At 37.9% G+C, this 15,770-nt stretch overlaps 1 protein-coding gene and 1 long non-coding RNA gene across 7 annotated transcripts in view; one reads left to right on the top strand and one right to left on the bottom strand.

Moving 5' to 3' along the window:
* LOC129058666 (uncharacterized) overlaps nucleotides 1-15,770 on the top strand; it is a 139,172-nt gene that overhangs the window by 45,844 nt on the left and 77,558 nt on the right. The gene's annotated exons all lie outside the window — the stretch shown is intronic.
* The window catches only part of PLS1 (plastin 1), a 115,082-nt gene that overhangs the window by 35,641 nt on the left and 63,671 nt on the right, over nucleotides 1-15,770 (bottom strand). For 5 of the 6 annotated variants that reach the window (XM_024244039.3, XM_024244038.3, XM_024244040.3 and 2 more), the window contains 3 exons: nucleotides 11,767-11,872; nucleotides 6,506-6,669; nucleotides 4,939-5,068 (listed from right to left, as the gene is read on the bottom strand). In XM_024244039.3, the coding sequence (XP_024099807.1) occupies nucleotides 4,939-5,068; nucleotides 6,506-6,669; nucleotides 11,767-11,836 (364 nt within the window). In that variant the 5' untranslated portion in view covers nucleotides 11,837-11,872. 6 annotated transcript variants of the gene reach the window in all.

Raw genomic sequence — 15,770 nt, 5'->3', positions numbered from 1 at the left:
CATACTTGTTAATTTCTGCTCAAAGATAATAATTGACCATTATTACAAATCTACTAAAACACAAAAGGGTTCAAGAAAAGAAGAAAGATGGCTGGGTGTGGTGGCTCACGCCTGTAATCCCAGCACTTCCCAAAGCACTTCCAAGGCGGGCGGATCACTTGAGGTCAGGAGTTCGAGACCAGCCTGAGCAACATGGAGAAACCCCGCCTCTATTGAAAATACAAAAATTAGCCAGGCATAATGGCACATGCCCATAGTCCCAGCTACTCGAGAGGCTGAGGCTTCAGAATCGCTTGAACCGGGAGGTGGAGGTTGCAGTGAGCGGAGATCGTGCCACTGCACTCCAGCCTAAGCCACAAAGAGAGACCCTTTCAAAAAAAAAAAGTCGGGGAGCACGGTGGCTCACGCCTGTAATCCCAGCACTTTGGGAGGCCGAGACGGGCAGATCATGAGGTCAAGAGAGCAAGACCATCCTGGCCAACATGTTAAAACCTCATCTCTACTAAATATACAAAAATAAATTAGCTGGGCATGGTGGTGTGGGCCTGTAATCCCAGCTACTTGGGAGGCTGAGGCAGGAGAATGACATGAACCCAGGAGGCAGAGCTTGCAGTGAGCCGAGATCGCGCCACTGCACTCCAGCCTGGCAACAGAGCAAGACTCTGTCGCAAAAACAAAAACTAAAACAAAAACAAAAAAACAAAAAAACGGATCTATTAGGAGAGATGAAGATATATATCTTAAATGAGCACAATATATATTTGGTTTGATTCAAAAATATTTCCAAATATGTATTGCTTCTGAAAGCTAATGAGTCAGAAGCAGACCATCAGAAGTCAAATATGTTTATGTAATTAAATAAGGAAAAAATACAAGAAACAAATACCATGGCAATAAATCCCATCCTCCCCAAAAGGTTGAGAGAGCTGTGATTTTTAGCTTACAACAGAAATACTGAATTCAGTCAAGAGTTATTCAAATGAATAAAACAGCTCAATTTCAATAGAATTTAACTATTAAAAAATTGACACAAATTGGCTGGGTGTGGTGGCTCACGCCTGTAATCCCTGCACTTTGGGAGGCTGAGGTGGGTGGATCACCTGAGGTCAGGAGTTTGAGACCAGCCTGGCCAACATGGCAAAACCCCATCTCTACTAAAAAATACAAAAATTAGCCAGGTGTGGTGGCAGGCACCTGTAATCCCAGCTACTCTGGGGGCTGAGGCAGGGAGAATTGCTTGAATCTGGGAGATGGAGGTTGCAGTGAGCCGAGATCACGCCACTGCACTCCAGCCTGGGCAACAGAGCAAGACTCTTGTCTCAAAAAACGAACAAAAAATTGACACAAATCTAGATACCAGCACTATCTTTGGCCATCTTCATCCACCAACTTCTCAACGCATGGCTTCTAGTATGGGTATATTAATCTTAAGTAGAAAATTTTGTTGGGTTATGCAGTGGGGAAAATAGGAAGGAACTTAAAGTAAAAACATTGTACAACTTTATTATTATTCTGTAGATATAAAAATCATTTAAGATTATAAATCCTTAAAGTAAATAATCCCCATTTCCATCAGAGGGTAGCACATAATGAGTTGGCCTTCTCCATTGTTGCCCCAGTTCCTGGAATTAAGTAATTTTCCCAAGGGAATATTTTGCAGGTACCCCCAAAATTTAATCCACCACACATACATACACACACAAGCCAACAAAAACACAAATATGTACTAATATTTCCTCTTTGTACATATCATAATCTGCCTTATCTTCTCGCCTCCTCATACACACCTCCTTAGAAGGATTTGGAGTCTAGGAATTCAGAGATCACTAAAATACTGTATCTGCCATTGAGGAATTTTTTAGTGTAATTATAAAACAAATATACAAAGAAATGTGATATAAGGGAAATACATACACCACCAGAAATATATATGCAATGTTTGCAGAATTTAAAAAAACAAGCAATCACTTTTAGTTAGGGTGATCAAGAAAAGGCTTTATGGAGGAGGTACTATTTGAAATATAGGTTTTCAATAGGTGAATATAGGCAAGGAAAGAAAGGATGTTTCAGGTATAGGAACCAGGAATGAGATACCACGTCACAACCACTAGGATGGCTGTAATTTTTTAAATGGGCAAAAACAAGTGTTGATGAGAATGTGAAGAAACTGGAGCCCTCATACATTGCTGGTGGGAATGTAAGATGGTGCAGCCACTTTGGACCTTGAGAGCTTGTTTGGAGGTTCTAGCAGGGGAGTGCAGCTACTCATATACCCTTGACCAAAGACCAGTCCTCTTCTATTGGGGATGGTTGTCCTCTTCAACTGAGCACGCAGCTTCGGGAAGGACTCACATGGAGCACTGAGGGAGGAAGGGGACACCCGCCTAGCCAGCCAGATCAGCCAAATCAACCCTGGCAATCAATGGGGTGACAGATGTCACAGCCAGATCGCCCTCACAAGTGCAGCCACTTTGGGAAAACAATTTGGCAGTTCTTTAAAAATGTTAAACATAGAGTTAACAAAAATTTGAGCAATTCTACTCCTAAGTATATGCCCACGAGAATTCAAAGTATATGTCCACACAGAAATGCATTCATGAGTGTTCATATAGCATTATTTGTAATAGCCAAAAACTAGAAACAACCAAATGTCCATCACCTGATGAAAGGATAAACAAAATGTGGTATTGCCCATAGAATGGAATATTCAGTAATAAAAAGGAATGAAGGGGCCAGGTACCATGGCTCACACCTGTAATCCCAAGGCAGGCAGATGGCTCGAACCCAGGAATTCAAGATCAACCTGGGTGACATAGCAAAACCCCATCTCTACAAAAGATAGAAAAATTAGCTGGGCATGGTGGTGCACATTTGGGAGGCACGGTTGTGCACTTGGGAGGCTGAGGTGGGAGGATCCCTTGAACTCTGGAGGTCGAGGCTGCAGTCAGAAAAAAAGGAATGAAGTATGATATATGTGACAACATGGATGAGCCTTGAAAATATTACACCAGTGAAGAAGCCTGTCAAATGAAAGGCCACTACAGTATGATTCCATTTATATGAAACTTCCAGAATAGGCAAATTTATAGAAATAGAAAGTAGTTTAATGGTTGCAGAGCCTTCAGGAAGAGGGAAATGGGGAGTGACTGATAATGAATATAGTGTTTTTCTTTGGTGTAATGAAAGTGTTCTGAAATTAAAGTGATGACAATTGCACAACTATGAATATACTAAAAACTACTGAACTGTATACTTTAAAAATGTATTCCGTGGTATGTCAATTATATCTCAATAAAGCTGCTATTTTTTATAAAAGCCATTAAATGTTCCATATCTTTTTCTAGAGAATAGTTATATAGGTGTATTCATAGGTTAAAAGAAATCATCAAGCCATATACTTAAGAATAGTACACTTCGGCCTGGTGTAGTGGCTCATGCCTGTAATCCCAGCACTTTGGGAGGCCGAGGCGGGTGGATCACGAGGTCAAGAGATCGAGACCATCCTGGCTAACATGGTGAAACCCTGACTCTATTAAAAATACAAAAAAATTAGCTGGGCGTGTTGGCGGGCACCTGTAGTCCCAGCTACTCAGGAGGCTGAGAAAAGAGAATGACGTGAACCCGGGAGGTGGAGCTTGCAGTGAGCCAAGATCGCACCACTGCACTCCAGCCTGGGCGACAGAGCGAGACGCCATCTCAAAAAAAAAAAAAAAAAAAGTACACTTCACGCACTTTACTACATGTATCTTATACCTCAATAAACAAGTAAACAAAAATTTATGGTGAAAAACATCAGAAAAGAGGTTACCTCTAGGGAAGAATAGTTACTATCAGGGGAATGAGGGAGTCTTCAGGTGATGAAAAGATTCCATGTCTTGTTCTGGTTGGCAGCTACATGAATGTATACACATGGAAAAATTCATTGAGCCATATACTTAAGATTATAGCACTTTGCTGAATGTGTATTATACCTTAATAATTTTTTTTATCTTTAAAAAGAAGCCACTTCAGTAGAATTGACAGGCAGAAACTGGGTTAAGGGGTGAATACCTTTCAAAAAGTGAAGGTAACAGTTATGGACCTTTGCCTTTATGGCTGCTTCCCTAGTGGGAAAAAGTTGGGAAAAAGGAAAAACATATAATAAATGAGAGAAATTTGAGTGTATCGCTAGAGGAAAATCCAATTAGGAAGGGACAGAATCAAGAGGATAATTAACAGATTCAGATCTGAAATGAAGAAAGAGGGGAAAAGGTTACAGGTAATTTTGTCAAAAGGCCAAAAAGCATAGTTCTAGTTATGTTCATATAAATAAAAAGAACTTGGCCAAAGGTTCTTAGACATCTTAGATAACTTAACATGGGGAAGACACCTCATCTTAAGAGTTAATATGCTTCTGCATTTCCCACTGGGCAATGGTCCAGTGGTTTAATCAGATCAAGCAAATCAGGTGCTATGCTGTCTAGTCACTTGGTTACCAGATAAAAGATGAATCGGGTATCTCAGATCTCAGAAAATGGAAGAGAAAAATCCTTGTAATATAAGCCTCTCTCCCATTCCTAGCTCAGGTCTAAAAGTAAAGCCACCTCATCAGTCAGGATGAAAAACCATTCAAAAGCCACTTTTAAATACATCTAATGCTGGAGTATAAACAGCTTCCACTTTGTTGTTTATAATCTTGTTTCTGTAGACTGAGCCTGATACATAGCAGGAACTCATTGATTTCAATGATTCTAGGATTTTTCATTTTGACATCTGTGAAACTGAGATGTATTTCAAATTCAATGGCATGTTATACTGTGGTCTGCAGTATTTTTTTCTCCTCAATGGCACATAAAATAATGGTATGAATCACAATGAGTGGCATCTTAGAACTGATTAAATATGTCACTTAATGAATGAATCAGTGACTAAAAGATCAAATTTGGAGAAGTCAGTTACCTGAATAAGAATGCTGTGTGCCCTCACTGGAAATAGTTGAAGTTCCTCCAATAGCAGTAATCCCTTCCCTCTTGTTAATTATTTTTCGGAATGTTTTGCTGATATCTTTGCTTTTTAATTCTTGCATTAGCTGGAATGGAACATAAGTAAAATTGAGAATCAGATAATCAATAAAAACCTGACAAGATGAAGGATATTTATTTACACTTCTTTATTTGAAATGACACCAAATTAAATACTAGTCAGTTGTACTTATTCCTTGTATACACAGATAACTTTCATTTTACTAATAACACAAAATAGACAAACACTTGAACCCCAAACGGTGGAATAAATTTTTTATAACTAAGCTTAAACTGAACACACTGAAATTATTCTTCTTGGCTTGCCATAATCTTTTGTACTGAAAACCTAAGAAATAACTAACTACATGCTAAAGATAAAAAAATGCCTTAATGAAGACATTTTCCTGCCTGAACATCTCAAATGCATTCATGATAAAATAAGTCAGCTCTTAGAGGAAATTACATAGGCTTACAGAAACTCCCTTTCCCAGTCATTTTCTCACTGGACTCACCAGAGATTGGCAACACTCAATTCAATCAGTTCTGCTTGCAGCAAAGTGATTGGGTTTTTTTTAAACGCAAATCTGATCTTGTCACTTCACATTCTATTCTTCCCATTTAATTGGCTTCCTATTGCTTTTAGGATAAAAACAAAAATTCGAAATGGCCCTGTGTGACCTGATTCTGAGTTACTTCTCCAGCTACATTCCTTACCCTTACCATCTCAGCTCCAGAGCCACACAAACCTTCTTTCAGTTTCTTGAGAATATTCACCATCTCTAAAGCCACAGGGACTCTACCCATGCTGTCATGTCTACCTTCCTCCCACATTATTCATCTTCCCACAACCCACTTTTATCTGTTTAACATCTGTCTTCAGAACACATCACAGTCTTCACTCTGTAGGGATACCTTCCCTGAGTCCCTGGGTTATCCAGCCTTGCCTCCAAATTCGATTCCTTCTACCACAAACTCTCACAGGATCTGTACCACTCTGTCATAGCAATTCTCACAGTTATCTTTTATCAATTTGTGCAATGCAGTCTTCCCCCACACATATAAACTCCATGAAGGCAGGAATCACGTTTCTTTTTACTCATCACATTACTCACAGTGCCTAGCAAAATTTCTAGGAAGAGAAGAGCTAAAATACCTGCTTAATCAATAAAGAATACAAAACCAGACAATTCATATTTCATAAATATTTATTCAATTATATTAATGGTCAATAAGCATTGAACTCACCTAGTTATTCTAGGGAATGATTTACTATTATCTAAACCTGATTTCCATTCCAACAATTTGAGAATAATTTTTTTCCTGTTTTATGAATTAGTTGTGGAAATTATTTCGATAATAATAGTTATTGTCATCATCATCATCATTTTAAAGCAGTCCTTTTTCTGGTCTCTGAAGCTGGATTTAACCAAAGCTAGTGATGACATTACTACAATTCTGCTCTAAGCAAGATTATCGTAGCCCGAAAGGATTAGATTACTTACTGACACAAACTCTTCAAAACTGATTTTGCCATCTTTGTTGCTGTCAGCAACTGATAGAATTTTCTCCACAATCTCGCGCACCTTGTAGCCAGGCAGAGGAAGGCTTGCTTCCTTAAACAGGTCTTGAAGTTCATAGTCACTGACATACCCACTATTGTCAATATCTGTAAATATATATCATAAAATATATTTTGTAATCTTTGTTGAAGGTGTACACTAAGAATGCCTTTTGGGAGGATTCATAGATGTGCAGACAGAGCCTTCCACATTTGTTTCACAGGTGGCAGTAACCTTTTTTCCTGTACCTGATCCGTACAGAATATGCTATATGCTTTATTTTAAAAACTCATATTTAAGCCAGGCTTGGTAGTTCCAGCTATTTGGGAGACTAAGGTGAGGGGATTGCCTGAGCCCAGGAGTTCGAGGCTGTAGTGAGCTATGATCGCACCACTGCCCCTCAACTTAGGCAATAGAGTGAAACCCCATCTCTTAAAAAACGGAAACAAAAACAAAACAAAACCCTTGTATATATTTAAATCGAGTTTATCCCCATAGATTTAGGGCCACCATATATATTTTAAGGGTACTGTTGCTCTGATAGAAAACCCAGTTTTAGCACGTGACTGAGCATCAAAGAAATAAGCATGGGGGGGCCAGGCGCAGTGGCTCACACCTATAATCCCAGCACTTTGGGAGGCCGAGGTAGGCAGATCACCTGAGGTCAGGAGTTTGAGATCGGCCTGGCCAACATGGCGAAACCCCATCTCTACTAAAAATAGAAAAATTAGCTGGGCATAGTGGCGAGCACCTGTAATCAAAACTACTCAGGAGGCTGAGGTAAGAGAATCACTTGAACCTAGGAGGCAGAAGTTGCAGTAAGCCGAGATTGCGCCACTGTACTCCACCCTGGACAACAAAGCGAGACTCCATCTCAAAAAAAAAAAAAAAAAAAAAGGAATAAGCATGGGGAAGTCACAGATAGCTAAAAAGGGAGCACCCACTCAGACTTTAACTTCTTGAGGGAATTTAGAAAATAAATCTGCTGACCCCACATTCCATACAAAATACATGCGCTGTGTAAAATACACATAAGGCATTTGTGTTCTATGTTTCATTTGGTGGCAGTTCTGTTTCATCTGTCAATAACTCATTGCTTCTTCATTATATATTCATGATACCATTATGTACGCTGAATCATGCTTGATGTCATTTGAGATTAGGTGTTCAAGAAATTCACACCTATATTTGGACTTTGGGAAACAGGTTTCCAGGTCATGGCATCACTGAGAGATGTCCTTCCCTAGGTTTCCCCTAGAGGCTGGGTATCACTTCTTGACTCAGAACAAAGGCAACACAAAACACTTCTGCCCAGAGTTGACAGAAGAGCTTTGCATTGTTTTGTTGCCTGGATCCACCTTGTATAGGCTCTCTTTGCTCATCTGGTAATAGCTGCTTTGTTTCCTATATTTCTTGTTCTTCTTAATAAAAGAGCTGCTATACTAACTGAATTAATGGTTAGGATAGAAACTTTTCTTTGGAACTCTCATATGAAAGTTTTAGAATTAATACTGTTCAGAATGATAGAATATTTCTAAACTAGAACCACCAATAACCAAAATATTGGTATAATTGCAAAATTCAGCTAGGAAGCTAAGTTGCTTGATATTGCAATAATATTGCCTTCTTTGAATTTAGAGAAAAATCTCATTACATGACCAGTTCAGAACTGTTTCCCATAATTCTGAAATATACACATAGATTAGGCTGGCTTATTTCTAAACCAGCATAATAGCAGGAAATATTTTAAAATAAACAAGACTGAGGAAGTTTATTTGCCTAATAACTATCATGTTAAACTAACAAGATTAGTTAAGAGCTAGGATTCTGAAGACAGATATGGGGGCTTAAGCTCCCAGGCTCCATCCCTAGGTCCTCTGTGGTTTTGGTGTGACATGACAAGAACTAATAGAAACCATCTAATGCACATATATGCTTAGCCAAGCGACTTGTTAAGAACTTGACTTATCTCATGAAATTGTTTTTTTCTTTTTTTCTTTGAGACAGAGTCTCGCTCTGTCGCCAGGCTGGAGTGCAGTGGAACGATAAGAACTTGACTTATCTCATGAAATTCTTTTTTTCTTTGAGTTGGAGCCTCGCTCTGTTGTCAGGCTGGAGTGCAGTGGTGCGATCTCAGCTCACTACAACCTCTGCCTCCCAGGTTCAAGCGATTCTCCTGCCTCAGCCTCCCGAGTAGCTGGGACTACAGGTGCGTGCCACCACGCCCAGCTAACTTTTGTATTTTTAGTAGAGATGGGGTTTTACCATGTTGGCCTGGATGGTCTCAATCTCTTGACCTTGTGATCCGCCCGCCTCGGCCTCCCAAAGGGCTGGGATTACAGGCGTGAACCACTGCACCCAGCCATCTCATGAAATTCTTACAACTTTGAGATGGTTACTAATGTCATTCCCATTTTAAAGGTGAGGAAATAAAGGCTTAAGTTAAATAACCATAAAGATCGCAGTTTGAAAAGAAAACAGGACTTTCTTACAACTCGACAACAACAACAAAACAACTTGATTCAAAAATAGGCAAAGGGCTTGAAATGACATTTCTCCAGAGAAGATATACAATTGGCCAATAAGCATATCAGATGCTAAACATCACTAGTCATAAGGAAAATGCAAATAAAATGAGATACTACTTCACACCTAGGAGAATGCTTATTATCCAAAAGAACAGAAAACAAGTGTTGGTGAGGATGTGAAGAAAATGGAACCCTGGTACACCACTGGTGGGAATGTAAAATGGTGCCTCCACTATGGAAAACAGTATGGTAGTTTCTCCAAAAATTACATATGGAATTACCATATGATGTAGCAATTCCGCTACTATGTTTACACTCAAAATAATTGAAAGCAGGGACTTGAACAGGTATTTGTAGACCTATGTTCATAGCATTATCCACAATAGCCAAAAGGTGAAAGCAACCCAAATGGCCATCAGTGGAAGAACGGATAAGCAAAATGTGGCATATACATACAATAAAATATTATTCAACCTTAAAAAGGGAGGAAATTCTGACACATGCTACAACATGGATGAAGCTGTTGATGAGGACATTGTACTAAGTGAAATAAGCCAGTCACAAGAAGACAAATATTATGTGATTCCACTTATGTAAGGTACCTAGGGTAGTCACATTCATATAGAAAGTAGGATGATGGTTACCTGGGGCTGGGGGAGCAGGAAGTGGGAGTTATTGTTTAATGAATATGGAGTTTCAGTTTGGGAAAGGGATGGTGGTGATGAATGTAGAACAATGTGAATGTACTAAATGCTAATGAACTATACACTTAAAAATGGTTAAAATGGCAAATTCTGTTATGTATATTTTACCACAATTTCAAAAAGAAACAATACAGAGAAATATTTCAACTTCCCCCTTCTCCCCAGCGGCCCCAAAATACTCCATCTAATAACAATGGATGGCCGTGTTCCTCTGTCCCTGAGAAAAGTGTGCTACAAATTAGCAGAGAGGTTTCTGAGTTCACAGAGTAAAAGTTTACCTCGTAAATAAAGTCAGCAAGTACCTATTCTGCTAGTGTTACTGCTTTGCTCAAACAGAACAAATTATCTTGCTCTCAAAATTGTTCCATCGAGGACCTGCTTCTGGGTTGGGGTTTTGTACCTAGCAGAGCAGCTCCCTCACTACGATCTATTGAAAATCAGCCCTCAACACAAGGTTTTGTTTAAAAAAAAAATTGTTCCATCAGTGAATTGTTTATTCAATATATCATTAAGTAAATATTGCAAGATTATATTAATATGTTCATGAGTCAAAGATTAAAGTTGTTGTGCTAAACAAAGCAAATATATTACTAATTCATTTATTTTACCAAGACCTGGGTAGAATTTTATTCAAGCTACAAAACTGCATCTATAAAATAACAGAAATATCAAACTATGAGATACATTTTTATTACTTCCCCTGTTTCAATGCTCAAAATGAGCAGAACATTTCAACAATTGCCCAGTTTTTGTCTTGAAAAGATTCTGGACACTACATACAATTCTCTATAAAATGTATGATTGTTTTCTGAAAATCATACCATATTCATACAATGCTCTAATGACAAATATGCCATTCCCAGGGAGAAATGGAAGAGCCCAGAGATTTGTAGAATTTACTTTACTTTATTTCACAGTAATGATTTATAAAACATGAGCTTCCTGAGTTTCACGGTTTTTTGGTTTTTTTTTTGGAGTGCTTTTTTTTTTAAAACATATCATTTTTCCTTGTATTGGTCAATAAAACTCATGTTGCATGATATTTTACTCACATTAATTTTAGTCGTTATTAGGTTTGTGAGAAATCTAAGCACCAGACCAGCGGTGATCATTTTCTCCTCCCTGATCTACCATATGACTGTTTTTCATGGAGGGCTCTATTACACTAGAGAAGGAGCTTGATGAGTAAGGGGCAAACATAGTGGTGTCATTGTCCCAATGTCTATTCACTGTGCTCACCTTTCACTGGGTTCACCTTTCACTTGCATGCATTTGCAAACTAAAGCAAAAAAAAAAAAAAAAAAAAAACGTATTTATATTCTCCTTGTTTACCATGGGTTTCCTAAGAGCAAATTGCAGAAGAATTGAGATCCAACAGAGTATGAGGAAAATTTTTTGGAAGAAAAATACAAAACTGTCAAAATGATAATGTCATAAAGACAAAACAGTAAATGGCTATAAAAAGTGAAAGAAGAAAAATAAGGCATACGGCCTTTAAAAACAATACTAAGACTTTCTAAATTATGCATGTGGGAGAAGGAAAATAAGACATATGGCATTTAAAAACAATACTGAGATTTAAAAAATATTCTGCATGAAGTCAGAAAGTGTTATTGTTAGTGCAAAGATGTGAAGGCCAGAGTTCAGTTTATACACAAGGAAGTATTTTTATATTTTTTCTCTGTAATAAGGATACCGTGTAAAGTGTATTCAGTTACACTGTCATTCATTAACCAGGATTACTCTCTGCAAAGAAATGATCAAAGAATTCAAAGTCCAATTCACCTAGAAATTCAAGCCAGTCTTAGCTTATCTTTCAGAAAGAAAGAATCCAGTGAAACCTAGATAGAAAAAAAGGAATAAATCTGGAGGTAATTGGGTGGTGGTAGATGAAATAAAAGGTATTTTTCCATTCCTGAAGTCTGACATCAAGCAGACCAGTAATATCATATTTACTTTTTCTCAAGCATACCTATTTTATTAAATGCCTCTTGTAGTTCTTCAAGCTCCTCCCGAGAAATGGTAGTAGTACTGTTTTCCATCTTTGGACAGAAAAGACTATCTTCAGGTCTTTATATCTAGAAAAAGCAACATTATGAAAAGAGCATGAAGCCTTTGGAAACATTTAACTAAGCAATATAAGGTACAGAAGAAGTACATTCTCTAGGAGGAATTATCTATGAGATCTGGCTGACAAAGAACAAATATGAGTAGGTCCCCTGGTAACAATCTCTCAGCATAGGCCCGCCAAACTATAACTGAGGCTCAGTAAGGGGAAGAAACACCTATTTTTCTCACCTTGTGCTTTTACACAGATATTTCTCAATAGCCTAATGAATTAATAATTTCTATTTGCATTTTACCCCACAATTTCAAGAAAATAAGCATTGCATTTCAAGTTTGAGAAAAGTATAGCATTTATAAATGTACAGCATAAGGTCAGAAAGTAAAATTTTTTAAGACACGAATAATGTCCACAAAAAAGGTAAATTCAGCATCTGCTTATCTTATAATGGGATTTGTGGTTTTAACATTCAGCTTTACAATATCCAACCACTGCCACATTCTTTCCCCTACCCCATGTGAAGTCTCTGAGAGTCTGTGGGGCTCTTCTTTTTTAAGGTATGATCGTGGCTCACTGCGGTCCTGAACTCCTAGGCTTAAGTGATCCTCCCACCTCAGCCTCCTGAATAGGTAGGACTACAGCCATGCGCCACTGCACCCAGCTAATTTTTTAAGTTTTTTATAGAGACAGGATCTCACTATGTTGTCCAGGCTGGTCTTGAACTCCTAGCCTTAAGCAGTCCTCCTGTCTTGGCCTTCGAAAGTTGGGGGCAGGGGGCTTTTGTATTCTGAGTAAGTAAGACAAACTAAAAAGGAAAAAATTATGTAAAACTGGGCTGTAGGAAAAGTCACAAGGTGGTGTGTGTTCACTGCAGAAAATCATTGATAATGAATGTCCCAAACAGAAAATTAACATTACTCATAATCCTTCTATCCAGAAATATCGACAAATATAATTTCGTTGTCTTTATCCTTCTGACTTACTTTTTTTATTTTTTTTGAGACAGAGTCTCACTTCTTCACCCAAGCTGGAGTGCAATGGCGCGATCTCAGCTCACTGCAACCTCTGCCTCCCAGGTTCAAGCGATTCTCCTGCCTCAGCCACCCCAGTAGCTGGAATTACAGTCATGTGCCACTATGCCCAGCTAATTTTTGTATTTTTAGTAGAGATGTGGTTTCACCACGTTGGCCAGGCTGGTCTCGAACTCCTGACCTCAAGTGATCTACCCACCTCAGCCTCCCAAAGTGCTGGGATTACAGGCGTTGAGCCACTGCGCCCGGCCCCCTTCTGACCTACTTTCAAAACACATGTGTACCTTTTTGGGGGTGAGAGCAATGTGACCATACAATATTATAACCTTTTTGTTAGTACTAACACATTGTCACTATGTTTTCATGTTGTTCATCAACATAATACTTAATGGCTACATATCATAACTTATTTGGTAAATCTCCTCTTTCAGAGTATTTGTACTGCTTCTAATTTTTCATTACAAATAATGCTTCAATGAACATCCTTGCAGATAAATCTTTGTTCTCCATGTTTATTCTGTGTGATAAATATCTAAAAGTAGAATTACTTACATTTTTAAGACTTCTGATATCTAGCAATGCAACTCTTATTTATTTATTTTTATTATACTTTAAGTTCTGGGATACATGTGCAGAGAACATGCAGGTTTTTCACATAAGTATACATGTGCCATGGTGGTTTGCTGCACCCATCAACTTGTCATCTACATTAGGTATTTCTCCTAATGCTATCCCTCCCCTAGCCCCTATCCCCCAATAGGCCCTGGTGTGTGATGTTCCCCTCCTTGTGTCCATGTGTTCTCATTGTTCAACTCCCACTTATGAGTGAGAACATACAGTGTTTGGTTTTCCGTTCTTGTGTTAGTTTGCTGAGAATGATGGTTTCCAGCTTCATCCATGTCCCTGCAAAGGACATGAACTCATCCTTTTTAATGGCTGCATAGTATTCCATGGTGTATATATGCCACATTTTCTTTACCCAGTCTATCATTGATGGGCATTTGGGCTGGTTCCAAGTCTTTGCTATTGTGAACAGTGCCGCAATAAACATACGTGTGCATGTGTCTTTATAGTAGAATGATTTATAATCCTTTGGGTATATACCCAATAATAGGATTGCTGGGTCAAATGGTATTTCTGGTTCTAGATCCTTAAGGAATCGCCACACTGTCTTCCACAACGGTTGAACTAATTTACACTCACACCAACAGTGTAAGAGTGTTCCTATTTTTTTTAGTGAAAGCAAGTTTATTAAGAAAGTAAAGGAATAAGAGAATGGCTACTCCATAGACAGAGTAGCCACAACTCTTATTTTTAAAATGACTTAGTGGCTTTTCTATTCAGTGTAAAGCTAAAGATGAATACAAATTATATTGTATTTCTCATAAACACTTAGTTCTATCAGACAGTTAATATGTGCCTCAGAAAATAAGTGAAAACAAGTGCTTTATAAAACAATAGGAATTGAAGCTAAGTGGAAAATCCTCTTTTTTATACACTTTTATAAACTTGTATTTATATAGAAGGTTCAATATCATCCCTAATTTTTCAGTGAAGCACATCAATTTTCAAAATAATTTATTCACTGAAATTTCATTGATCATTGAAAAATTAAATTGTGTGATGCCCTCTAAGAGTATGGCTCATTTGTGATCTGTACACAAATTTATTCAGGAATTTTGGTGTTCTTTCAAAATCACAGATTTCTCTCTCTTACAATTTTTCTGGAGCCTGGTTCTAACTAAATGTGCAATTAATCTTTTGGTCTTATTTTAAATATACTATTGTCCGCTATTTAATTCTACACTGTTTTTTAAAAAATTCTAAAGAGCTCAAGTCAGTAGAAAAAGGAGTAAATAGAAGTCATCTTACTCCCCAGATGCAGTTTCTTACATCTTAGCATTAAATACTCATTTCATTGGATTCTCACCTTTAGAAAGCTTTACTATATTTAAAACTATTTACAGGCATACTTATTTTGTGTTCAAAGAGATGAAATAGTTTTTTTACGGTTGTTAAGCATAATTCCCTGGGTCTGCAAAATGCTACTTGTGTTGTGGCTGGCTTTGAATCTCTGTGGTTTCAGTGATCCTGTAGATCCTTTCCTGTACTCAAAATGCTTTCTATCCCTTGCCTCAAGTTTTAAAAATAGTAGCCCAGTTTTAGCATTTGCACTCCACAGAAAGGCTGCAAATTAACAGTGTTTGTGTTGACCCTGCATTTGAAATGATAAAAATAAAACTGGGGTTATATTCTTTGCTCATGCCTATTCAAATTTATATAATTTGTTAATTACATAAACTGTTTTTAGTCTCATATAACCAGGCAAAAGCAGCATGTAAACTTATCAAAAAAGCAATTTACCCATACAACGTTGTTTCCTATCTTTAAAGCTTTGTTTTTATAGCTAATAAGTGTAAAGATGTTGCTTTGAATCCTTTGGCATTAAAATGAAACAAACAGAAAAATATAAAAGGATCTTCAAGATTGTATACAGACAGCTCCTAACTTACAACGATTTGACTTAGAATTTTTCAACTTCACGATGGTGTGGAAGTTATACACAGTCAGCAGAGAGCGGTATGATACTCTCACCATGTTGGGCAGAGGTGGTGAGCCACGGTCAGCCATACAATTACAAGGGTGAACAACCAATACTCTACATTTACCACATTGTCAGAAAGTTTTGCCCAACTTTAGGCTACTGTAAGCATTCTAAGCATGTTTAAGGTACGCAAGGCTAAGCTATGAGATTCAGTAGATTAGGTATACAAAATGCATTTTTTACTTACGACGGGTTTATTGGAATGGAACTCCTCTAAGTTAAGGAGCATCTGTACTCTCAAAAAAACAAAAGAAGATGCAGAAAAGTAAGTGTGG

Source organism: Pongo abelii, chromosome 2 (genome assembly GCF_028885655.2).
Source record: "Pongo abelii isolate AG06213 chromosome 2, NHGRI_mPonAbe1-v2.0_pri, whole genome shotgun sequence".
NCBI lineage: Eukaryota > Metazoa > Chordata > Mammalia > Primates > Hominidae > Pongo > Pongo abelii.
The sequence above is the reverse complement of the archived record's forward strand: the minus strand, read 5'-3'. Positions and strand labels throughout refer to the sequence as shown.